This window comes from Brassica napus, unplaced genomic scaffold (assembly GCF_020379485.1).
Source record: "Brassica napus cultivar Da-Ae unplaced genomic scaffold, Da-Ae ScsIHWf_51;HRSCAF=91, whole genome shotgun sequence".
In the NCBI taxonomy this organism is placed as follows: domain Eukaryota; kingdom Viridiplantae; phylum Streptophyta; class Magnoliopsida; order Brassicales; family Brassicaceae; genus Brassica; species Brassica napus.
In genome coordinates, this window is record NW_026016589.1 from 1 (window position 1) to 24,810 (window position 24,810).

At 36.6% G+C, this 24,810-nt stretch overlaps 4 protein-coding genes and 1 pseudogene across 4 annotated transcripts; 3 read left to right on the forward strand and 2 right to left on the reverse strand.

Annotated features, from left to right (window-relative positions):
* The first annotated feature begins 154 nt into the window (after positions 1-154).
* LOC125604309 (eukaryotic initiation factor 4A-3-like) lies at positions 155-2,723 on the forward strand. The gene is made up of 4 exons (XM_048774730.1): positions 155-242; positions 577-646; positions 725-835; positions 1,409-2,723. Exons 2-4 carry the CDS (start codon positions 579-581, stop codon positions 2,472-2,474), a joined length of 1,245 nt encoding a protein of 414 aa, XP_048630687.1. The 5' UTR covers positions 155-242; positions 577-578; the 3' UTR covers positions 2,475-2,723.
* A 191-nt stretch (positions 2,724-2,914) lies between these two features.
* On the forward strand, positions 2,915-3,734 carry LOC125604310. Its single transcript, XM_048774731.1, has one exon. It carries the CDS (start codon positions 3,172-3,174, stop codon positions 3,547-3,549), a length of 378 nt encoding a protein of 125 aa, XP_048630688.1. The 5' UTR covers positions 2,915-3,171; the 3' UTR covers positions 3,550-3,734.
* A 405-nt stretch (positions 3,735-4,139) lies between these two features.
* Positions 4,140-8,491, reverse strand: LOC125604308 (annotated as a pseudogene).
* A 1,031-nt stretch (positions 8,492-9,522) lies between these two features.
* Positions 9,523-12,607, forward strand: LOC125604311. Its single transcript, XM_048774732.1, has 10 exons — positions 9,523-9,784; positions 9,876-10,120; positions 10,489-10,762; positions 10,909-11,023; positions 11,095-11,219; positions 11,480-11,561; positions 11,630-11,741; positions 11,817-11,974; positions 12,043-12,163; positions 12,293-12,607. Exons 1-10 carry the CDS (start codon positions 9,523-9,525, stop codon positions 12,605-12,607), a joined length of 1,809 nt encoding a protein of 602 aa, XP_048630689.1.
* Positions 12,608-14,965: 2,358 nt separating this feature from the next.
* LOC106446192 (probable phospholipid-transporting ATPase 5) lies at positions 14,966-20,401 on the reverse strand. The gene is made up of 9 exons (XM_013887884.3): positions 20,117-20,401; positions 17,663-19,575; positions 17,482-17,592; positions 17,120-17,396; positions 16,952-17,040; positions 16,785-16,872; positions 16,269-16,703; positions 15,995-16,186; positions 14,966-15,922 (listed from the first exon to the last, which is right to left on the reverse strand). Exons 2-9 carry the CDS (start codon positions 19,474-19,476, stop codon positions 15,236-15,238), a joined length of 3,693 nt encoding a protein of 1,230 aa, XP_013743338.2. The 5' UTR covers positions 19,477-19,575; positions 20,117-20,401; the 3' UTR covers positions 14,966-15,235.
* Positions 20,402-24,810: the final 4,409 nt, after the last annotated feature.

Consider the following 24,810-nt stretch of genomic DNA (forward strand, 5'->3'; position numbering starts at 1 on the left):
AAGGCACAAGAGTGAAAAAGGTATAAAATGAAATTGGAGGACAAGTCAGTAAATAAAATAAAATTTAAAAGTTGGTTTTGGTTTTCAAACCTAAAAAAGAAGACGGTGGAAGGTATATAAAGTAGAAGCAGTTACTTTCTTCTTCTTAAACTCCACGGCGCAGATCCGAGGAGTTTCCGTCTCTCATTTGACCATTTCTTCTCTCTCGAGATCTCTCTTTTTCCACTTTGTGCTAACAGCAGGTTTGTTTTAATGTCTCTCTCTGTACTTTGTGTGTGTTTGGAATCTCTGATACTGGTTTTGATTCGTATTTGTTTCATCCTACGCAATGCTGATTCGTTAGAGATCTAGTTTTGTACAATGCAGATTGGGACAACTTGTTATGTTTTGGTTTCATTTTGTACAATGCAGATTGGGACAACTTGTTATGTTTTGGTTTCATTTGATTCTTGCTTTCCTTTCCAGTTGTTGTCGGATCTCAGACATTTGAATGTTTTCTTTGTGTGATTTTTGAAATCTATATTTTTTTGTTTCTTACAATGTCGTTTTGGTTTGTGTTTATGTATATCTCTCCAGTCATGGCAGGAATGGCGTCAGAAGGAACACAATACGATCCTCGTCAGTTTGATTCTAAGATGAATGCCATGTAAGTTCTCACTTACCATTTGAATCACTCTATAACCTAAGTAGCTAACCAAGACTAAGGTCTATGGTGGTTTTGCAGACTCGGCGAGGAAGGAGAGGAAACTTTCTACACCACTTATGATGAAGTCTGTGATAGCTTTGATGCAATGGAACTCAAGTCTGATCTCCTGAGAGGCATCTATGCCTACGGTTAGTGAGATAGTACAAATTTTTATTCCTTCATTGTATATGTTTTGTTCTGTCTTTCTTTTAGTTACTTCAAAGCTTAATGTCACTCTTAGCCCTAAGCACATTTACCCGGAACTGAACTGTGCTGAACCGAAAAAACAAACAAACCAATTTCATAAATATCCCCAAGGATCCTGTGTCTAGAGCCTAAAAAAAACAAACCGGAACTGAACCGAGAATGAAATGAGTACCCAAAATTTTAAAATAATAGTTTATATATCTAAAATATTAATTTTATTATGTTTGAAAGAATCAAATATTCTAAATATACTGTTTGTAAACCGAATTAGACCCAATATGTTATCGGGTATTAGCCAGTTCCAACATTGTCATCCGAATCAAAAACCGAAATAACAGAAACCAAACAAAATTTCATAAGTACCCAAACTGATCCTATATCTCTAGGACCGAAAAACCAAAACTGAGAAAACCAAACCGAAATTCCTAGGCCTAGTCACTCTTACACAAACTCATTGAGCTTCTGTAGTATAGCTTGTCATAAATTTCTGTAATCTAACTGGTAATTTGATTCCAGTTTTGAGAAGCCATCTGCTATTCAGCAGAGAGGTATTATTCCATTCTGCAAGGGTCTTGATGTGATCCAGCAAGCTCAGTCTGGAACCGGCAAGACCGCTACCTTCTGCTCTGGCGTTCTTCAGCAGCTTGATTACACTCTCGTTCAATGCCAAGCTCTTGTTCTGGCTCCCACCAGAGAGCTCGCTCAGCAGATTGAAAAGGTTATGAGGGCTCTTGGTGACTACCTCGGTGTCAAGGTTCACGCCTGTGTTGGTGGAACAAGTGTGCGTGAGGATCAACGCATTCTCCAGTCTGGTGTCCACGTTGTCGTTGGAACACCTGGACGTGTCTTTGACATGTTGCGTAGACAATCTCTCCGCGCTGATGCCATGAAGATGTTTGTTCTTGATGAAGCCGATGAGATGCTCTCTCGTGGTTTCAAGGATCAGATTTACGACATCTTCCAGCTTCTTCCTTCTAAGGTTCAGGTCGGTGTCTTCTCCGCCACGATGCCGCCTGAAGCTCTCGAGATCACAAGGAAGTTCATGAACAAACCGGTGAGGATCCTTGTGAAGCGTGACGAGCTGACTCTTGAAGGTATCAAGCAGTTCTACGTCAACGTTGACAAGGAAGAGTGGAAGCTGGAGACGCTTTGTGATCTCTACGAGACGCTAGCCATCACGCAGAGTGTCATCTTTGTGAACACAAGGCGTAAGGTTGATTGGTTGACTGATAAAATGAGGAGCCGTGACCACACGGTTTCAGCCACGCACGGAGACATGGACCAGAACACGAGAGACATCATCATGCGTGAGTTCAGGTCTGGTTCTTCCCGTGTTCTCATAACCACTGACCTCCTTGCACGTGGTATTGATGTTCAGCAAGTGTCTCTGGTGATTAACTTTGACCTCCCTACCCAACCTGAGAACTACCTTCACCGTATTGGAAGAAGTGGAAGGTTTGGGAGGAAGGGAGTGGCGATCAACTTCATGACAACTGACGATGAGAGGATGTTGTCTGATATTCAGAAGTTTTACAATGTGGTCGTTGAAGAGTTGCCAAGCAATGTTGCTGATCTTCTCTGAGTCCTCCTGTTGTGGCGGCATGGTAATTTCTTTCTTTTTTTTACCGAGTAACTGCTGAATTTTACCACCCTTTTTACCGCAGTTTTACTATGTTTTGTTTCCAGCTTATTTAGAGTTTTTTTTGGCAAAATGAGAAGAGAACTCATCTCATGACTTTTTGTTTTGTTTTGTTTTTTTGGGCATTATGTTAAAACTTTCTTGTTAACGCGACTCACAAGTTTCTATTTCTCTTAATCATGTTTTATTTAATTTGGTGGAGTTTCCGAGTTTGGATGTGTGTTTCGGCTAATGTAAAAAAAAAAAAGGGTAAAAAAACAATATATTCTCTCGAATTCATGAATGAAGAAGCACCGGCCATGTGTTTATTCAGTGAACATTAGATGAGAAGATCTTACAGAATTTTCTTAGGAAGAATAAACACACAAACACTGTACTAGGTACTCTACTAAGTAGTAATCAAACTCTTTTTTTTTGTAACACTTGGTAATAATTAAACTCTAATAATATTTTTTAAATTGATCTCTAGACATACACAAGCATAATTCATCTTGAATATAATGTACCTGATCTCCCTTCTATATATATCCTATATTACATAAGCCAAAAGTGTTATTACAAGACACAAAAAGAAGAAAGCATTTCTCCTTTTTTTCTTCCTAAAAGCAGACCCAGCTTCTTGAGGTTGTTGCAAGTGAAGATGTTGAAATCAAAGTCATGCAGAGAAGAGATGAGAAGCAGCAGTATAGCCTACAAGTACCATTGCTTAACGAATGGTGGAACACCAGAAGCAGTGGCAGCACCAAGCCCAGCAAACCAACAGCTTCCAGTGATGTTGAGATCTTATAGCACGTCAACTTATAGTCCACACAAGAATCCAACAACAGTTAGAGACAATCCCAACAGTAAATCGAATAATAAGGTGAAGAAAGGGTTAAAGGAGGCAGAGATTCAGAGGAAGAAGAGAGTGGCTGCTTATAACGTGTATGGTCTTGAAGGGAAAGTGAAGGGATCTATTAGAAAGAACTTCAAGTGGTTCAAGGAGACTTGTTCAAATGCTGTCAACGGTTTGTGGTGATCTGATAGAGAGATATTCAGCAAAAGGGAAGAGTAGTAATCAACGTACGATATCTGATTGTATTAAGAGTGATTTTAGGAGTTTATCTTGATAATAAGAGCTGTAGACACAAGCAAGCAAGTGTTGTATCTGATTGTTCTGTTTGTAAACTAAAGGATAAGTACATAATAAAACTGTTGTCTTTTCTTTATATCGGTTTTAACTCTTGTCATGATCCTACAACAAAATCTTCTCAGTCTCTTCTCTTGCTTCTTGTATCTTTCAGATTCCACTTTTAGCAAACTCAATATTATGATCGCTGGTAACAACAAGAGGTTCAGGCTGGCTGATACAAGTTATGATGAATTTAATTGCATTCGCTATATACTCCATTCATAGATATGAAGAATTGAAATATGACGCAACATGGAACACTCATGTCCTCTAAGGGTGCAACTTGGCATGACATACGCAACTCTCATGTCCAGTTTTAAACAAAACAGTACAATTAACGCTTACACTTCAAATCCCTTCGAGACTCCAAATTAACTTTGCAGTACCAACTGAGACATACACAACAGAGTAGAAAAATAATCAAATGGGGACTAAAATGTCAAGTCTATTGACTCCTTGACTCACTTCTGAGTTTGTATTCCTCTGGAATCACTTCTTCAGAGTCTTTACTTTATCTTTTGTTATTTGAGAGTGCTTACAAGCACAAGCAAAGTCTCCCTCCCTCTAAAACCTGGGGAGGGCCTAAGAAAGGTTTTCTTTTGTCTTTAAATTTACAAACATCATTCACTGGTCAGTGGGTACCCAGCGGCTAAAAGTGCAGACCCTCGATCCCTTTAAGATTGGACTCATAGTTCTTCATAACTGAAGTATTTCCCCTTGATGGAGATGATAGCTTCTTGTTCTCAGATGAGACTATAGGTGAGCTTCGACCACCATAAATCTTTGGGTTGGAGCTTGTTCCAGCTTCAGTGATTTGAGGGTTTGATGGCTCGGAATCAGTTCCAGGAACTGCAGCCTCGCGACTACCGGAGACAGCAGCACGTCTTGATGACCCAATTGCGCGGAGAAAGCTAGAGCTAGATAACTGTCACAAGCAAAACAACTCGTTACTATTTTATATAAAGAACAAAGAATCCTATAGATCATGTTTGCAAAACATGATACTACATACTGGTAGGGGTAAAAATAAATCAAATTCAGCGGCCAAATCCTTGTGTATACAAACTGGCTCACATAACGTTATGTTCATCTTATTCAAAACAGGAGCTAGAAAAAGGATACCAACTTTATGTACTCACCATTACATCTTTAGAGATTGCAGGATCATTTGAAACTGGTGCTTTTTGTTTAGCTAAGTTGCCTGAATTAAATATTTGTCCAGAAATCCGCCTAGGGTTTCCTGATGGCCAGCCAGAAGAAGTTCTAGCTTCCTCGCCACCTGCAGTGGAATCAAAGAACATATCTAATACTCATATTCCTGTAGAACCGAGGATCATAGTTTAAATGCTTAACCACACATAGAAGAAACTACTCAAAAATCAAAATAGATGGAACAACCTGATGGCCTCTCAGCACTAGTAATAGCAGGGGGAAGGCCAGAGCTTTGCCCAACTCCAGGGACCTGTAACAAAGGTATGTGCATTAGCAGAAATTAAGTAGACAGATGAAATCCGAAAAAGGAAAAAAACAACATGATTCTTACATTGGGACGGGGAGGAGTAGAAAGCTGTGATTGCTGATACTTCAAGATAGTCCAATCAAATACATAATCAAACTGAAAGCCTAAAATACGAGTAGAGAACGCAAATTTAAACCAACATGTTACTTTACTGATTCAAGTTAGATTTGATTCACCAGACTAGAATTAACAAAAGTGACGAGTGAACCATACCTTCGCGGATAAACAGGTCACGGAAAAGCCGTTTCAGGTAGGCATAGTCTGGCTTGTCATCGAATCTCAGGGACCGGCAATAATGGAAGTAAGAAGCAAATTCAGATGGATATCCTCGGCACAAAGACTGAAAGAAGAAAAAAGAATATTTAATTTAATCAATGTTAGATCACAGGTATCACCAACACAGGCCTTGGGTGATAATTTATACCTCAATAGATGTCGATACTTTCTTTTCACTAATCCTCTCATACTTTTGCTTCTTATTACCAGCTTTCAGTCCTTGCCAAGGAAGACTGCATTCGATGGGGAAAGTAAGAGAAAGGCTGCACTATAACTAAGCAATAGCAACATCTCAACATGGAAGGTAAGAAGATACACACCTTCCTTTTAAAAAGTACATGAGAACAAATCCAAGTGACTCCAAATCATCCCTGCGGCTTTGTTCTGTGATACAAGTGATCATTGCAATTCAGAATTACATTTTCAGAATAATTAGTAAGTTAAATGAACTGGTATACCAATGCCAAGGTGAGTGTTCATGCTGGCATATCTAGCAGTTCCAGTTAAGTTTTTGTTTTCCCTGGAATAAGCAAGATATTAGGATTAGAATTGCTAAGATGATATATCATATACTGCAATCATCGAAAGGGTTACTAATCCTAGCAATTCATCAAATAATTTTCTTACATACTATTGCAGCTTCACAAAACTGGAAAAAATAAGCTAAATATCCTGAGTAAAAGGCTATATATCGACTAAAACGGCAGCAATACCTTATTCCAAATGAAAGAACACCTATAAAAACTCTTGTTTTGTCTCTAAACATTTATATACACTAAAACCAGAATGAAGCAATGATTATACTAAAAAACAAGCAAAATTCGCCCCATTTTCTAGATAGGGCAAAAACTAACAGTAAACAGGTAAGGTACAGACAGTAGAAAATATTGTAATAACCACACTGCAGCCTATTTTAAGCAGACAAGAAGACTCCATCCTTTCACAGTGATATATAACATTGAAAACCTCGAGTTAAACAACACAGGCTAGTAGAAAACGAAAGCAATCCCTAGCACTAGCTCAACCCATTATTCTTATGATCCAACAACTCGAGTCCGATACTGTGAGCACATAAGTATCAGATGCACAGGCTCAACAAGGAAAATCACAGGGCTGTGGCTAACCTGTACGGTATGTGCTGATGATTTGAGTCTCTATACTTCTTGGCCAGACCAAAGTCGATGATGTATACCTGTACTCGGCCAGCGTTTCGTTTAACAGATAATTGAGGAGAGTAAACAAAGCCTAAAACAACCCTTTTCAACAACTACCTGATTTGCGCGCCTCCCAAGACCCATCAGAAAGTTGTCAGGCTTGATGTCCCGGTGTAGAAATGACCTCTGATGAACAATTCAATGCGATTGATCTGACAAGGGTAAAAAATATGTCCAAAGTATTTAGGCAATACCTTTGTTCAAATAGGAAAATTATTTTCAGCCAATAGAAGGGATCCTACCATTTGATCTGCAAGCATCAGTACAGTCTTTAGTGAAAGTTTCCTACTACAGAAATTGAATAGATCTTCAAGGCTAGGCCCCAACAAGTCTATCACAAGGACGTTATATTCCCCTTCAACACCATACCATTTAATGTTTGGAACGCCGGCTGAAATAAAAAAGAGGAAAGCAACCTTACTTGAATTAGAAAGAAGAAAGCACATACTGCAAAATGAAAACAAGTACATAACTAAGGTCCTTACTTCCTCCTTGTAATACTTTATATAATTTTGATTCATACAGTAACTGAGGATGCTTAGTTTTCACATTTTCCTGAAAGAAGAAAAAAAGCATGCCAATCAGAACATATACAGCAAGCACAGCAGTCAAACTCTGATATATGATTATGTGTAGAAAATCAGAACAACAAGAAGCATGAAAACAAAAAATGAGGATTTGATTAATATCATATTTGGCAGTCGGAACCAGCGCAAACGGGTAACAGAAACAAGACATCTCAAAACGGGTATATTTATAACATACAACCAACGTTAACATAATAGGTGTCAGCCTCATAAATCTCCATCTTTAGACCACACAACAAGACATCTCAAAACCTTCAACAGAATGGACCCACCAGCTGCATGTAATGTTGTCGTGGGCTCTTAAGAGCTCATTCAGCATTAAATAAACTATCTTCCCAAGAATCAATAATACAGTACCAGCTCTCAGTTCTAACAAAAAGAAGTAACAGCCTTATAGCTAAAGGCAGTGTATTAGCCTATAAAGTACAGTATATACCTCCTATGTTTCTATAGTAATTCATATTACTGCTTTATTTCACACTGAATAGCTAGTTTTCAATCATGCTATAAACTGAATGTTCGTAGTTTAACATTCAAAGCTTGGAACTTCAACACCATTCAGAACTTGGAACTGTCTATATTTCAACATGGTAAAAAGAAAAAGCTACAAGCTAAGAAAAACAAACAATAACAATAAGAATTGACACAAAGCTCAGTTCTTTATAAATCGACACGATATATATGCCCGCAAGTAAGTAGTACTTATCAATAAGCAAGCGAAGACCTCAGATTCACATTCCCCCAAAACAACTAGGCTCTCTCTACTCGAATGATCGAATACTTACGAGTTTAATGGCAACTTCTTCATTAGTCTGTATATCAGTACCTACACAACACCATACTCCTTCAGTATAATTCGATTCAAACAAGCAAGTATAGTTAAGGGGATTACCAAGATAGATCTCTCCGAATGATCCACTTCCGATCTTCCTCCCCAGCCGAAACTTGTTTCCGACTCGCGGCTCCATCGAATCGAAACCCTAGAACTACCTCTATACTACTAGCTACTACTGGAGCAGAGTACTTGAGGCGTATGAATCAAGCGGATTGAAGATAGGAGTAGCGGTGGATTCCGATTGACTTCCGGCGAAAGAGCGTCGGCGACATCTCTCTACCACGCGGCGAATATAAATAATCCCAAGAAAGGTAAGGGATTGGATGGACGCAGAGATTTGGTAAAGAACATAGACAAAATGCTACTATTAATAATTTTTATTTTCTTATTATTATTGTGGAGTTGTTGGATACTTTTAATGGGCCGTACTACTGGTCCATATCGGCCCATAATAGCCAACCACCTCTCAGCACTCAAATTTGATTAACCACCACATACATCACTGTAAAGTAACAAACACGCAAACAACTTGATGATTTTCATTACCTAATCATTGGGTTATGAATTTGGATGGTTATCAGATCGGGTTCTAATTGGCTATTTCAGTTTTAGAAATTGTTGGAAATTTAAATGATTTTTTTTTGCTACCGTTCAAGTGAAACATTTCGGATATTTAGATGAAGAATTACTCGTGATTATAATTATTTGTGATTGTAACTATTTGTAATATACTATTGCATTTTTTAGTGATAATTATTGCAACTGTTTATGATTAAAACTTTTGGTAAAGAACTATTGTGATTTTTGACCAACCATTGTAATTATTGGTGTTCACTCATAACTTTTGACTAACTATTGCAATTGTTGGTTTTATCCATTATAACCTTTAACATTCTATATATGGGATATTGACAAATCACACAAGTAATAAAAGGAGAATAAACTGATCAGGAAGACTGTCCACGTATGACAAAATAATCCACCAATCAGGAGTTCTGTTTTTGACACGTCATCTAGGGTGTTTGTTGCTGGGCCTCGATTTTTTTCCAATGAAAGAATGTTAATTTGTTGGCCCAGTAAGCCCATCTCTATTGCGTTGTCTTCTTCTCATGCGTGATCTGAGAGACGAGAGTCACGACGTTTCCTTTTCTTTTTCTCCAGATCCCGTTTTGCTTTCTTTTTTCTCCAGATCCTGTTTTGCTCGATCAAATCGTGAGACCCTTTGCTTTACCTCCCTTCGTTTCCGTTTCACGATCTGATCAATCAATACGTTCCCCACTTCATTTCTCCATTTAATCTGATTTATGGATTCTCTCATCCTTTCGTTTTCTTAATTCATTTATAAAACTCTTATTCCGAGTTTTATTTCGATCAAACTTGATTATCGCGATGAGTTCGAACGGAAAATTGACATTGTCCGGTGATCTGATTTCGAAGAAACAAAGAGGCGTTGGGGCTGACTCCTTTCCCGGAACGAACAAGTCCATCGGCAAACACGGTGGCTCTTCGGGCCTCTCGATCGGCGTTCCCCATTCAAAAAAATCCAAAGGCGATGCGTCTGTCTCTTCCCCCGGTCTGAACAAACCCAACGGCGTGACGGGTGGCTCTTCCGGTGTCCCCACCGGCGTATCTAACTCGAAGAAACCTAATGGTAAGAAGACCCGTGTATTTCGTTATCTTATTATAATATCTGAGGCTTTGTGCTTTCTCAGACAATGATAACGATCATACATATTATGCAGGTCCGATAGTTGAAAGGGCGAAGACAGTTGTATCCTCCGGCGTTAGGGGCAAAGCCGCTGTCTCCTCTGATGTTAGGGGTAAAGCTATTGTCTCCGCCAACGTTAGGGAAGTGATGTTCTTCAAAGATGTGCAATTCGGTCCTCATGAAGGCGAGGTGAGGTTTCGATTGATCCACTTTTGGGAAGCTCGAAATGTTCTGACGAAGCTTCTTTTCGGTCTCGAGATGCTACTCATCGACGAAGAGGTATAAACCGAGATATTTTTTATGATATAAGTTAATAAATTGTTTAAACTACAAGCTAAGATATCATTTTAGCTTCAAACTTATCTGTCTATTCCAAGTTGATATTTTTTAGAATCAAATATATATTGATGCACTTTTTTTTTAAGAATGAATGTTCGTGCTTGATAGTTTAATCACGTAAGCTAATTCTTTTTACTGTCTCGCTTGTGTGATTTGCTCTACGTTTTTAGATCGTTATTTATATCAACAGAAACGTTTTTGAACTTACTGAATTCATATTGCATGTTGAGTATCTTTAATATTTTTGTTCACCTTTCAAATAATTCGTGACTTTCTTTTCTAAAATAACTCTTTCATGTTGTTAACAGGGCACTGTTATACAGGGCTTCATCCCATCTGCAAGGATTGAAACCTACTTGCCACACATGATGGCGGGTGGCATTTACAGACTCAATAATTTTTTCGGGTCTAGAAATAAAACTCTGTACCGAGTAGCTGAGCCAGGTGTCGTTATCACCTTCTCATCAGCATCCGCTCTCTCTGTTCTGGAGAACAGTCCGGTCTGTTTCCCTGATGACCGTTTTCGGTTCCATGGATATGAAGAATTCGATGCTGCCTGCGACTTGAAAGGAGATCTCTATGGTAAGTTCTCACAATCATTCCAACTCATCATCATCTGTATATGATGAGGTTAGTTTCTTTTTAGGTTTGTCCAATCTTATATATATAGGTTTCATTGCTGCGAATATAGTATATAAAGTATTGACTTTGCATGATGTCTTTTGTAGATTATGTTGGCCACATCAAGCTTGTGAATGGGCAGGTTCTCAATGACAGTCTCGTGCTAGATGAATCTGAGATAGCTTCAACTCGCCGCGTTTTGCTTCATGTTCAAACACATGAGTAAGCTAATACATATCTTCTTCCATTTTCATATATTTTTTCCCTTACCACGCGTGTTTTGGATGTTGTAGAGGCCCCGTTATGAAGCTATACCTGTGGGACAAAGCTGCTTTCGATTTCAGTGAAAAATTTAAAGCATCTGGAGGAACTGCAAAAGTTATTTTAGTCACCACGCTAAACCCGAAACGTTTTGGAGGTTTGTATATTATTTTTTTTATTGTTAAAGAAAATACATAGGATGGTAGTGATTCTTATCTGTGCAGTCTAGCTTTGATGAATAGAACTGCAGCCGATTGGATTTGTAGTTTAACAGCTTTGAGCGTTTGTAAAGTCTGTGTAGCATTAGGTGTTGAGTAACTCGATAGGTTCTGGGTATCATAAATTATAGATGTGCATAGTCTTCAACTTAATTTATTAAGATTTTTGATCTGTATTACATCATTTGAACTGGTATAGGTGCCCTATCTCTATCTTCCATGGCCTCAACACGAGTATTCATGGACAGTGATGTCCAAGCAACCCGAGATTATCTCACTTGGTAAGCATAATGTTTAACATATATTCATTGTTTTCCAGTATGGTATTTATGCTTTGACATTGTCTCAGGTTGGTCTCAAACTCAGATGTCGCCAACAGAGTTGATGCAGACGTTGTCACTAAGACTGAGACAGTGACCATAGGCGAACTCTTTTCTTATATGAAGCAAGCAGCTGCCAAGGTAGTTTATTACCAATGGTTAACACATTAATATGATAGTCTCTGTTTCTCACTTAATTTTAAAACTTTTTTGCAGGTTGCTTGGTTTGAGTGCATAGCAACCGTTGCTGATGTTGTGCACGGTTTAAGCTGGTATTACATAGGCTGCGGTGTGTGCCACACTAAGGCAACCAAAGGGCCTACCACCCTTATGTGTAAGAAGTGTGGGAAGAGTGATATTGTTGGTGTTCCACAGTAAGTGAACCAAATTTGCCTATACTCATTCTTTTAAAGGATTCATTATTAATCTGCTCACGGCACAGGTTTCTGGCCAAGATCTCTGTGTACGATAAGAGTGACCAGGCGTTTTTTTTTCTCCTTGGTGATGCTGGTCACGAGTTGACTGGAAAGAAAGCTTCTGAATTGGTTGAAAGCTATTTTGAGGTAATTACAAACCGCCATCTTTATTCTTTTTTAACTGTATTCTTTCAATATAGTTAGAAATGTGTAGTGACAATTGTTTGAATGTATGTTAGGCCAATGAGAGTGTAAGAGATGATTACATAGTTCCAGTGCCTCAAGCTCATAGTTCCAGTGCCTCAAGCTGTGTCTGATACCATAGGACAGACTCGCAAGTTCATTGTGAAGGTCTCAACTCACAATTTGACTGGCAAGACCCAATCTTTGACTGTGACAAAGATGCTCCCTTCAGACGATCCAGAACTTGAAGGCGAGCTGGATGAAGATGCGATTATCCCAGTCGCCCAGAAAACTTTGGATGATGGAGGTGCTGAGGATGATCCTTCCATGGACTCTAAGGGCGAAAAGGTGAAAAGAGCTGCTGAAAATGATGAAGCAGATGATCCTAAACGAGCCAAATGTGGCTAAGATGTTTTAAGTGGTGGTGCTTATGGTTACTAGACGTTTATGCGTTTTTCCTTTTCAATTTCAAACTTCATATTTGCAACAATTGAATGTCTTTCTTGAAAACTCTTTTTGGTTAACTTATGTTATTGCTTTCTTTTTAAGTTTGATTTTGCTATATTTGTTTCGATACTCATCTTACAAAACATAAAATGTTTGATATATACTATATCTGAACATGCACCAAAGCCCTACAAAGGGCTAATACCATATCAACAAGTTAATGAACTAAAGCTCATGATCATAATTTTAAATTTTAAATTTTAAATTTCTTGCTAATCAAAATCTGTACGATAGGTTTTAAATTGAGGCGTCTTTCACATGCTGTTCTGTTCCTCTAATAATGTTCTTTTCATTGACTTAACCCAACTAATTTTGATTTAATATAACACCAACTACAGTAAATGATCTATTTATTAAAACTGCCTAAATACAAAAAAAAAAAATATACACTGTAAATTCAAGTTCAAACACAATATTTTATGTAGTCATTCAATTTAATAATACTCTTTTTTTTCCAACATAATAATACTCTTTACATACACAATATAATATACAAATATCTGTTTTCCTAATTCTAAAACATATTATGGACATGGGCTGACCCATTTACAAATCACAACAATATAAACCATAATAATCCAACACTCAGCTAAATCTCTGGCCAGACCCAATATAAAATGTTGATCGATTCAAATTTATATAAATAAACATAACAATGATACTTAATTGTAATAGTTTGGTAATACATTTAATATTATTTGATAATCTCATTTTTTTTTGTAATATTTTTATATTTTAATTTATTGTGTTCATTGCAAAGTTTGATTTTCATTATAAAAATTAATGTAATGATAGGTACGAAATTGCATTAACCATAACTGCTATATTCTAAAAAAGAAGACTAATTCTATACTTTAATACCAAGATTATTTTCTGAAATTTCATTTTTATGAAATCGCTATGAATATAAAAAAATATTTCGTTTGAAGTTTTGTGAATATTTTCTTTAACATACATTTTAATTGTTTAATATAAAGGGAAAATAAAAAAACAGATAAACTTAAATTTTGTTAGTTTTGGAGATACATTTCCTTGAATCCAAACAAAAACATTAGAAGTTATTATTATTAAAATCGACTATCCACACACTTTTCCGCGCATCGCGCGGAGAAAGAATCTAGTAATAACTTAAAAGAGTAAAATATCGGAAACTAATTGTTAGAAATATTGAGTGATTTATTGTTAAAATATCGTCAAATATTTTTGAAAAAAAACACTTAAATTTTATTTGTTATTCTTGTATCTTCTTAGCTTAAAATAAGATCGAAACAACTTTTAAAGAAAGTGAATTCGTACGCGATTCAATCATTATCCAAGTTTGTAATTTACACCCATTCGGGTTGTTAACCCAAAATTAACCAAAAGAAATTCTAGTATCCATCAGATTTATATAATTTTGGTAATAACTTGAATAGGTTTGGTATCATTGATAGAATATAAACTTTTAGTTTTGGTTTGGATTTCGTTTTTAATATTCGATTGTATCAAAAATAGTTGAAATATTTTAATTACTTGAAAAGTACAAGTAATATTCACCCTAATATATTTGAGTAAAAAGTTGTAATTTGGATTACTATCAAATTATTATAACTAATATTTTAAATATATTTTGAATATTTTTGAGAACTGTATTTGAGTTTGAATTCAGTTTTTGTATACTAAAAATTAGATATCAATTTGAATATCGAGATTTTATTAATAAAGCAACAATTTTATTATAAATTATGTTATGAAAATAATAATTGTATATATGCAAAATAAAATTATTCCGAAGAGAGGAACAGAAGAAGAGTAACATCAGGGCCGGCTTAGATAGGGGGCGAGCGGTGCGACCGTCCCGGGTCAATCCGTTGTCCCCCTATTTCTTAATAGATAAGGATCCGATTTTTTTAAAAAAAAATACATGTATTTTTATATTAAAAATAAGAAAAAGGGCCCAAAAATTTTTTTATATGAAAGTATTTTTTTTATTTTCATAAATTTATTTTTAAAAATACTTCTGGTATTTTGAAAAAAAACATATATCTATCAGATTTTTTAAAGAACAATAATGGTTTGGAAATTAATTTTTTTTTTCCGGGTCATGACACTATTGAACCGGCCATGAGTAACATAGCTACTTAGGCTGATAAAATTAGGTTGATAAACTACTTAGACACAAAGGAATTGTCCTCAGTAACATCAGACACAAAGGAAGTATCCTAAGTAAAGCTACTTAGACACAAAGTAAGTGTCCTAAGTAACATCAGCTACTTAGCCTGATAAAAAAAAACTGTAGATATGCAATATAAAATTAGGTTTTAGCAATCTGTGTCCTAAGTAAGTATCCACAAAACCTAAGTTTTGTACAAAAGAAACAAAGCACGTTGAAAAATGAGAACCCAACACTTAAAAAAAAAAAATCAGCTACTACTCTTTACATCGATCTCACTCCTATAACCTCTCCACAAAAACAGCATCAAGAACCATCTCCAAAGTCTTGACGCATCAGAGAATTGAGACCTTTCCAGTAACCAAACCCTATACATGCTACAATGATCTAGGTGACATTGCATCTTGAGCTGAACAATGAGAGAGATTTGACTGCTTCTTACTCAGTTTCGACCTTAGATGTCTGATTTTCGCATCAACTCTAGCCGTAAACCCGATCTTGGTCTTCTCTCGTGCCTTTGTACGCTCTCTGGTCCACAATCTAGCATCCTCCACATCTCTCTTGTAGTACTTGATCTCTTGTATGATATGATGATCCATTGGATTCAAGAACCTCTGGTAAGCTATGTGAGTAACGTAAGGAATAACTGCAGTTACCGTGACCAGCAAAGTAGCCATCCAGTAGATAGGCGCAGGAGCAAGAATCTCATCAAGAATCCTGTAAACGTTTCCAGAGAGGCTTGATGGCATCATCCCATAGAGTGCTACAAAGAGATACCAGAAAGCGATGCTTCCCCATATCAAAACGTGTTGGATCCAAGTGAAGTGGGACATGGTTAGTGCTATTTGAACATTGACTGCCCATATAATGCAAGTGAACATGGTTGTGCCAACAGCGTCCATGTCAGCTGTTTGCCCACCTGCTCTGAAAGATTGAGAGTAAATGATTCCTATGTTGAGGAAGAATATGACAAGCGATGAGTAGACGCCGTTGCACATCCATCCAAGGATTCTTGACCAATCAAAGAAGAGGTTCTTTGTTCCTTGTTGGTATAAAGCTGGGAACTACACAAGCACAAGCAAGAAAAGGTCATCAGCAGAGATTCAACTTCTTGAAGGGTGATTATTAAAGCTTACTTGTAAGCAGATCTCGGAGGAAACATCTTGTTCAAAGACTCCAAGGGCAATCACTGGCAATGAGGTAAGGACAACATTGAAGAGCAACAAGTAGTAGTCATTGTACACTGACTGTCCGGAAAAGCCGGTGAAAGCCTCAAAGTAGAAGAGAGTGAGACCAAATGCTATGTTCTTGTAGAAGAAGTAGCATATCTGGATGTAGAAACAACACAATGTTAGAAACAAAACTACAAATAAAAAGGTAATCAAAACCCCCACAAGAGCTACTTATTACCATTTGAGCTATTCTTTTGTAGCACCAGTGTCCATGGACGACAAGTAACCGTTCCAAAAACCGAAACTGCGCAATCGAAAAGTCACTAGCCATAACAGCCTGCATGCCTTCAACTCCACTAATCCCTACACCAATGTCAGCTTCTTGAATCATCCCAACATCATTTGCACCATCACCTATCGCCAATGTGGTTTTGCCAGTTCCCTCTTTAACCAGCCTTGTTACCAAAGCCTTTTGCTTGGGAGACACGCGGCAGCAAATGACTGATGCACAATCAACTGCCAAAGCCAAGAACTGATACTTCATATCATCCTCCAATGTATAAGTTAGAGTTTTCCCATCTATAATCAAAGCAAACGCAGCATGTGGATCCTTCTCTAGCTTCACCATTTGCACAGCTTTAGTGAGTTGGTTCAAAATGTTCTCTTTCACAGCCTGACACATCAAACATTACATATACAAAGTTAGCTTCAAAACTGTAGCTGAAGGGACTTGTCATTGAATGTTTTAGTATACCCTCTTGGAATCTTGAGATCCTCCATCTTGATTTATTGATGTTATGCAGATCTGTCTCATGCCTTGCCTAAGTAAACTACATGCAAATCTGCAGTTCATAAAAAGGTAATTTGTTAATAACATATATCATTTCTAGTTTTATGTTCAAGATAAATGAGAGATTTTACCCAATGTTGATGGCTGTTTCCATTTTGTCCCCAGTTAAAACCCATAACTTGAGCCCAGCTTGAGCAAGTTTATCTATACACTGAGGAACCTACATCCAAATGAAAGAAACTGAGTTTAGATATGCAAGATAAGACATGACCTTAGTGTGTCTGTTTAATAATACATACCCCTTTCTGGAGTTTGTCTTCCACAGCAGTAGCACCTATAAGGATAAGATCTTTTTCAATCATATCAGCTCCTGTCTCAAGCAACTCATCTCTATCAGAACCTATTGAAGTTTTGGCCTTTTGAAACTCAGAGTTCCAAGCTGAATATTCTTCCTCATCAAGCTTTCTGTAAGCAAGTGCAAGTGTACGTAGCCCAGCTTCTCCATATTCAGTTAAATGCTTAGTGGTCGGTCCCAAGTATGTCTTCCCATTCTTAGCCAACCGTTCAAAGATGATGCTGCAAAATACAGGAAACAAAAAAAACTTATGTAACACATGTCTTGTTAGATGCTGTAAGTTGTTTGGTTTGGATGCTAACTAACCTGTCAGCTCCTTTGCATAGTAGAAGAAGCTGCCCTTCCTCATCCCTTACAACTACTGACATTCTCTTTCTTTTGCTTGTGAAGTCCAACAAGTTCAGAACCTTATACTCCCTGCATTGTGTATGCTACTTAGTAGAGAATTAAAGACTATAATCAAAAAAGCCTATCTTACTACACTCACCTTTCTACTATTTGCCCTGAAGAAGAGAACCTCTCACGGATAAACACACTAGACTGAGTTCTCTTACAGAACTCAAAACCAAACTCTCTAGCAGCAGCAAGAAAAGAAGCCTCATCAGGTGACTCTGCTTCATAAGTGTACTTACCAGTCTCCTCCTCCAGCTCAGGAATAGCTGTGTGGCAAATAGCTAACACGCGGAAGAACTGCAAGATATCATTTGGTTGTGACTCTCTCAACCAGTTTCCATTCATGAGTCTGTCATCCTCAAACCCAAATCCCTTTATAGGAACTCTAGGATTGTTATTATTACCACTTTCAATCTCAATCTCATGCGTGCAGCTGCTGTCCCAAGTGCCATACACTTTGGTCTGAGACTGAGGAGTATTAGCGCTTGATATCTCTCCATGCTCTTCAAGATCAACAGCCATCTGCTTAGCAGCAGCGAGCTCCACTTCACTAGAACGCACACCATAGGAAGTCCCAGCGATGGAGCATTTCAAGAAGTCCATCTGGTTACATGTCAACGTCCCCGTCTTGTCAGAGAGGATGGTATGAACCTGACCAAGCTCCTCGTTGAGATTCGACGTCCGTGCCTGCGCAGGGACGCCGCTCTCGTCATCGTACATGCGCAAGTCCTGGTTGATGAAACTCGCTTGCCAGACTTTGACAACCTCTATGGAGACGTAAAGAGAGATTGGAATCAAGTAACCGTAAAGCAATAGAGCGGTTATGAGATGAACAACACCAGCGTAGACAGGACTTATAGGGTTAGTTAGATCCTCAGGCGCGTCTGGTCTCAAGTACCACATCTTCGGCATGTGGAACTCTGTCTCCCAAGCAAAGCCTGATGAGCTGATGCATGAGATCAAGATGAGTAGGACGAGAAGCGTGTAGATGATGTAGTCCATTGTTCTCTCGATCCTGCTTCTTTTAGAAGGTGACTTTGTTGAGTTCTGCATAACCTTAGTGTCGTGCCCTGTGAACACCACAACTCCGTAGATATAAGCTGTGTTCCTTAGCTTCGAGTCTCGTAACAGAATCTGACTCGGATCAAGAGGAAACGTTTGACGCTTATACTCAAGATTCCCAACGAACGTGTAGAGACTCGGGTTAGGATCTTCGCATCTTATCGTCCCCATGAAGTTCTTGAAAGACTCTTCATCATCTAACGTCATCGTCACTTCCAAAGATCTCTTCACTTTCAAGTTAGTCTCACCGTCCAAGTTCATAGTCTCCACGTAGCAGATCCCATCCTCGTAGCTACTCGACAAGAGAAGCAGATCAGCAGGGAAGAACTCGTCCTTCTCCACTCTCACAACATCCCCAACGCTGACCTTCTTCCACTTCCTAGAACGAAATACACCATCAGTTTTATGAACACACGTCTTTCTAGCGTTGATCTTGACGTCCTGCATGAACCTACGCCAGTCTTCTAGAGCCTCTTTCATCATACTAAGTCCCACGACGAAGACCAAAGGGGCGATCATGCTCCATTTGTTGAAAGGGGAGAGAGGGAAGACGGAGAGGATGGCTGCTACCAAGAAGTAGAGGTTTGCAGCGCGGTGGAACTGCTCGTATAAGGACTTTGGGAAGAATGTTATGAGGTTGTATCTAGTGGTGGAGACGTAGTTGGAACGGTATCTCAGAGGCTTCTTCTTGTGCATGTGAGGCTGGTTGCAGAACACTGTACGGCTGAAGCCTGGACCGTGGAGCGGGTGTGGAGGGTCATCACCTTCGAGTGTACTTGGTTTAAGACATCCGAATGTATAGAGATGGCTTAGTCTCAGCTTTGATCGTATTCTACCTCGAGCCATTGTTACTCTTTTTTACTCAAGAGAACAAGATGATCTTTAAACAGGATCCAGTTCCTCAAGAATTATAGGTTACTGCTTCATGTTGGTTTTGAATTTACCCTGTGCATATATGAACAAAACCCATTATAAGATTTTTTCCAAAGTTTTGATATTTTTGGAAAAGGCAGAGAAAGTCTAAAAGGACACAAGCACCAAAGATAAAGCTATATACGGAATTAGCTCGAATTTCGTACATATATTTTTTGTGTAAAAATATTTATAAAATTTTACCTCTATAGGGAAAACAAATCAAAAGAATCTAAGTTCAACAACAAAAAAATATACTTTCTATGAAAGATGATGAATTTACAAAGCCCAGAGAGTAAAAAAAATTACCAAAGAAACAGAAGAGAAGAAAAAAAAAAGAAATTATAAGAGTTTTTGAAATCTCAATTTGATTCTTAAATTCAGATAGATAAACTATTAAGCAGGAGAATGAAAGAACACGCAAAAAAAAATTGACAGCTGTAAAAAAAAGATTAGAGATAAAAGATCCATAAACTAGATGACAAGTCAAGCACAATGGAAAACCCAGAAACACAGAAAAAAAATTTCAGACAGGTGGAGATTTGTAAGAGAAGTAGAGAATCAGAAGACAAACCCAAATGTAAGAAGCTTTGATTATTCGCCTAGAAATTGTCGGCAATGTTAGATCAAGAAGGATGAGCACAAAGCATACATATTTAAAAAAAAATGCAGCTTTCTCTCTCTATCAGTTTGCTGTCTTTTTCTTCTCTTTGTTTTCTCAGGAGACTTAGAAAAATTGAGCAAAAACAAAAATCGGAGAAAAATTTCACTCGGTTTTGGATTTTTTTTTCTATCAAAAGATAGCAAATCTGAACCAGTGCAGGTACTTTCGGGTCTGCTTCTTCTTCCTATGTATCTCTCTCTTCAACTATAATTTAATTAACTTTAATTTACAACTATTTTTAACATTTAGAATTAATTAAACAGCGTAATTGGTAGATACGTTACTATCAGTAATACGTATGCAATTACCCACAAGTAAGTTTTTCCTTAGCACAAAATAGTGATTGGTTATGGATGTTAAATTTGAAAAAAAAAATACTTGTGAGAGTTATGGATGTTAAGGAAAATAGTTAATATAAATCTGGGGAAAGATGTAAAGGTATTTATGAGCCAGCTGTAATTTATGGTAAGCAATAGTTTAAATAAAGCGCGTTTAAATGAGTTTTATGATTTTAAATATCATTTTTATTTAACTTGTATCTAGAAGGCGTAATTGGTGAAGTTGTTAATTATATCATGATTTTTTTAAGTAATTGATTATATTCCTTCCATTTATTAGTATTAAATATCAGAGTATTAAATAATGGACTCAGAAAATAAAATTTAAGTGAAACTCTAATTTACCATTCATTCTTCATTGTGTATCACATAAACCAAAAATATATAAAATATTATTTTAAAAAATACATATTCTAAATTAAGTGTTTTTATAAAAAGTTTGATATGAAAGAAAGATGTTTATCTTTTTTTTTGAACCAGAAAGATGTTTATCTAAATAGTAAAAATACCACTTTCCTATACGATATAAAAATACTTGTTTTGTCCCGACAAAAAAAGGTATATTGTTGTAGGTCTTTGATTTGATGAAAAAGGAAAGGTATCTTGGGTTCAGAAAATTAGGAGAGATGGTGGTGACGTTGTCACACACAACCTTTTTCTCTTCTGCGACGAAACCAAACTTTCAGGTAGAGTCGTTGAACCAATCCGCTCCATATTTTGTTCGCTTTAAAATCAGATTTTTCCATAGAACCTATGTAATTTTGTTTTAATTCATAGAAAAAATCTTAATGTTATTAAAGTCTTAAATCTGGTTTATTACTTACTTTTTCGAGTAATTTCAAATTGTGATAACAAGAAACATTACATAATTACTTGGAAACAAGCTAATACATAGACACATAAGCTAACAATGAAAAAAAATACTTGACCAACAATGAAAAAAATTACAGCATAAGAGATTTAAACGATGCTTTCCAAAGAATAGTCTTATACAATAACACATTATATGATCTGTTACGTATTTGATCTTCTTCTGATGTGATTTGAACGCAGCTTCAGGATGAACTTTTTGTTCACAAACCAAATCTTCAAAACCGATGTCTCCAAACATAATTCCAAAAATAGTCACTTTGGTACTATTTAGTCCGTACCAAAATCCTTCCAAGATATTGTAGGTTTCTAGTCTTCCCGACTTGACACCAATTATTAAGTGTATGCTTCAGATTAATGCACAAACAAAGCATGGTTAATGCCCTAACAAACACTATTTCCCAACGTCCAGAGAGTGGTGCAACAACATCATCCAACCTTTTAGATATATAATTCTTCAAATGTCTGAGTAACCAAATTTCTTGATTCCATATTGCCTCTCTTATCCATATTGGTCACACGTAACAGACATCAAAGGTCTTTCGTCTCCATCCCTTACAGTGATGTGTATGTTGGAAATACAATTTGATAAAAAGATAAACAATTTTGTGATGATGCAGCCTTCTTCGAGTCTCTCCCGGCCATGGCGGGATGCGAAACTGAATTCTCAAATATTAGTTGTGAATATTGAACACCTCTATGAAATATATTAGGGCGGAGACAGTGCATCAAACAAAACAGAATAAAACCGAAGCATATATTGAACATCAAAAAGTACAACTCCTAGAGGGAGACACATACAGTAACAGAGTTAGACTCCATCACCGAAGGAAATGACACACTTGAATGATAAAGCAACAAAAATAGTAGATCATAATTCGTGTGGAATAAATCAATTAACAAAAAAATAAAACAGATGAAAAAATTCCGGTGACCGTAGCCGCTGGAGACGTTTATTCGATGTAGAAAAAAATTGTCTGTCTAAATCATGTCTTTTGTCGCTCACTAACATATCAACGGTATAAAACATACAATATAATTAAATGTTTACTAGAAACTGGATTACTTAATATGAAAATAAAATGCTTTAAAATATGACATATCTACAAATAAGATTAATATATTTCGTTTGGCAAAATTTAAATTTCTAAAACAATCAATAGCAAGAAAAACGCTCCTAAAACATATATTTACACATTTTGGAGATATGTGAGGTGGGTTAATTAGGCTGCATTCATATTAACATGAAATGTACAAAATTATTGAAGGAAGACACGTAACTCTTTCAAAAACATGTAATCTATCATGTTTGAATATGAATGATAACACAATAATAATACTAACACAAATCATTAACATGCCTAAATGAAAAATACATTAGCAATGATCAAGATATCTTGACTTTGACCAAAGAAGGATCAAGATATTTTGGAATAGCAAAAAAATGCTATGTGGAGTGAATCGGATAAGAACTGGATACATCATAGATGATGTATTCTTATAGTGTATATTATCTCTCTATTTGCAAGGGGGGGGGGACAAAGACGTGATGAGAAAAAACAAAATATGTAAATTTATTTCATATTACATGAATTAAATAACAAGGTAGGTATACATTCTTCTAACCAACCAGATATTTATATCTTTGTTTCTTCTCACAGATACATATAGAGATCAAAATTGTGCAATGACAAGTTTCGTACTCATAGATTTATGTATATTCCCCCCCCCCCCCCCCCCCCCCCCCCCCTGTATTTATTTTTACTTCGATTATATAAGTATATGTTAGTGTATTTTAGATAGAGACGTTATAGTGGTTGGTGTTGACTATCAATAAAGCATATATGTGGACAAAATGAGTGAGTAAATTGTAAAAAAAAAAGACAGTAAGTTTAACTGAATAATTAAATCCTCGTTACCATGCTAATTAGTATTTTCTATTTTATCGAATGCTAATTACTTAATTAATATTCTTATTCTATGTAGTGAACATAAATTTGAATATTTATTTTTTTTAAATCATCTGGACAACAAAAATCGAAGATTTATCTTTCATATTATTTTCTTTTTAATCTTTGTTGTGTGCTACTTCTATAGTTTTCAACTTTTCATTTGTATAATGTCAACGTGAAATATTTAAGGTTTTTTCCAGAAAAGCTTTCAAGTTTACTTTGGTTCGAAGGATAGTCACATGGAACCGGTCCACGTCCATGATTCTTTTGGCTTTTTTCGAGTTTTGTGTACTTTCTTTATCCCCTGCACACGGTATTGACCACTGTTTACTATTTTCACTCACGCTTATAGACCATTAATCTCCTTTTTATCACTGTTGGGTCCCATTTTTGGAAAATCAAGTTTAACTCAATACTCGAACGAGAAACGATAATCGTTAAAAAAATCATGTGGCGATAATTAGATTTAGATTGAAACCAAAACTTACTCTAAATTTGTAGAAAAAATGGCACATGACTTTGACTAGCCGCTGCGATGTCGTGGTCGAACGACCTTAATATTGATTAGTTCACCCAACAGCTAACCGTGTCCGTCGATTTGATTGACTTTTCAACACGAATCGTTTTGTGGTAATTTAAATCTGACGGCTACAAATGGAAACGTGGAAGGAGGGAGTAGGACCTACAAAGAGGAGTCCCACAACGTAATTAAAACCGGTCAATTTGATTTTAACACAACTCAAACGTGGTGGTCCATTTTAACGTGCTGCCCAACACGGCTTAGAGAAAAGCACATATCAATGCGCCAATAAGGTCGAAACGATAATTAATTTATTATAAAGTTTAATTGAATTATTGTTAGTATTACGTTTTGAAATATTTTAAATTTTCATATGGGCGTGTAGGGTTTTAATGCGACAAAATATTAAGGCGAGAAAGATATAGTAATCAATTTTCAAAGACTTTATATGGTGTTTATGGTTTTAAAATCCGCAATTCCAATATTTAATGAACGAAAAAGATGTTTTCAAAATTTGAATATCCACCGGAAGAACACACAGGTGTCGTATGCTGTTACGTAGAATATTCATGTCCCAATAGGACATAAGAAATCTAGTAATCATATTAATTATTTGGTCCTGCCGTATTTATGTGACATGTTCTAGAGTAGAAGCAAGTATGCAAGACTGTAAACAAAATCATTTAAAAAAAAAAGCAAGTATGTAAAACGGTTAACCCCAAACCGGTGAAACCCCACACACAGCTCTTCCTGAACCAGGAGGACTTAACCGAGTTTGATTAGAGTCGATCACATATTAACATTTGGTTGGGACATTTACACTATATCGCATCAATTTCGGACAGTCTTGTTGTTGATATCAACAAGTCATCAACACATAGTTCAGATACGTGTGAAAGACTTCATACTTAAAAACTATTACAT

Coding starts and splice junctions, on each gene's coding strand:
- LOC125604310 (XM_048774731.1), top strand. CDS start 3,172: ATGTTGAAATCAAAGTCATGCAGAGAAGAGATGAGAAGCAGCAGTATA.
- LOC125604311 (XM_048774732.1), top strand. CDS start 9,523: ATGAGTTCGAACGGAAAATTGACATTGTCCGGTGATCTGATTTCGAAG. Junction 11,742..11,816: donor TGAAGCAAGCAGCTGCCAAG/GTAGTTTATTAC, acceptor ACTTTTTTGCAG/GTTGCTTGGTTTGAGTGCAT. Junction 12,164..12,292: donor TGGTTGAAAGCTATTTTGAG/GTAATTACAAAC, acceptor ACATAGTTCCAG/TGCCTCAAGCTCATAGTTCC.
- LOC106446192 (XM_013887884.3), bottom strand. CDS start 19,476: ATGGCTCGAGGTAGAATACGATCAAAGCTGAGACTAAGCCATCTCTAT. Junction 16,873..16,951: donor GAAACAGCCATCAACATTGG/GTAAAATCTCTC, acceptor TATGAACTGCAG/ATTTGCATGTAGTTTACTTA. Junction 16,704..16,784: donor GATCTCAAGATTCCAAGAGG/GTATACTAAAAC, acceptor TTGATGTGTCAG/GCTGTGAAAGAGAACATTTT.
- LOC125604309 (XM_048774730.1), top strand. CDS start 579: ATGGCAGGAATGGCGTCAGAAGGAACACAATACGATCCTCGTCAGTTT. Junction 647..724: donor GATTCTAAGATGAATGCCAT/GTAAGTTCTCAC, acceptor GTGGTTTTGCAG/ACTCGGCGAGGAAGGAGAGG. Junction 836..1,408: donor AGAGGCATCTATGCCTACGG/TTAGTGAGATAG, acceptor ATTTGATTCCAG/TTTTGAGAAGCCATCTGCTA.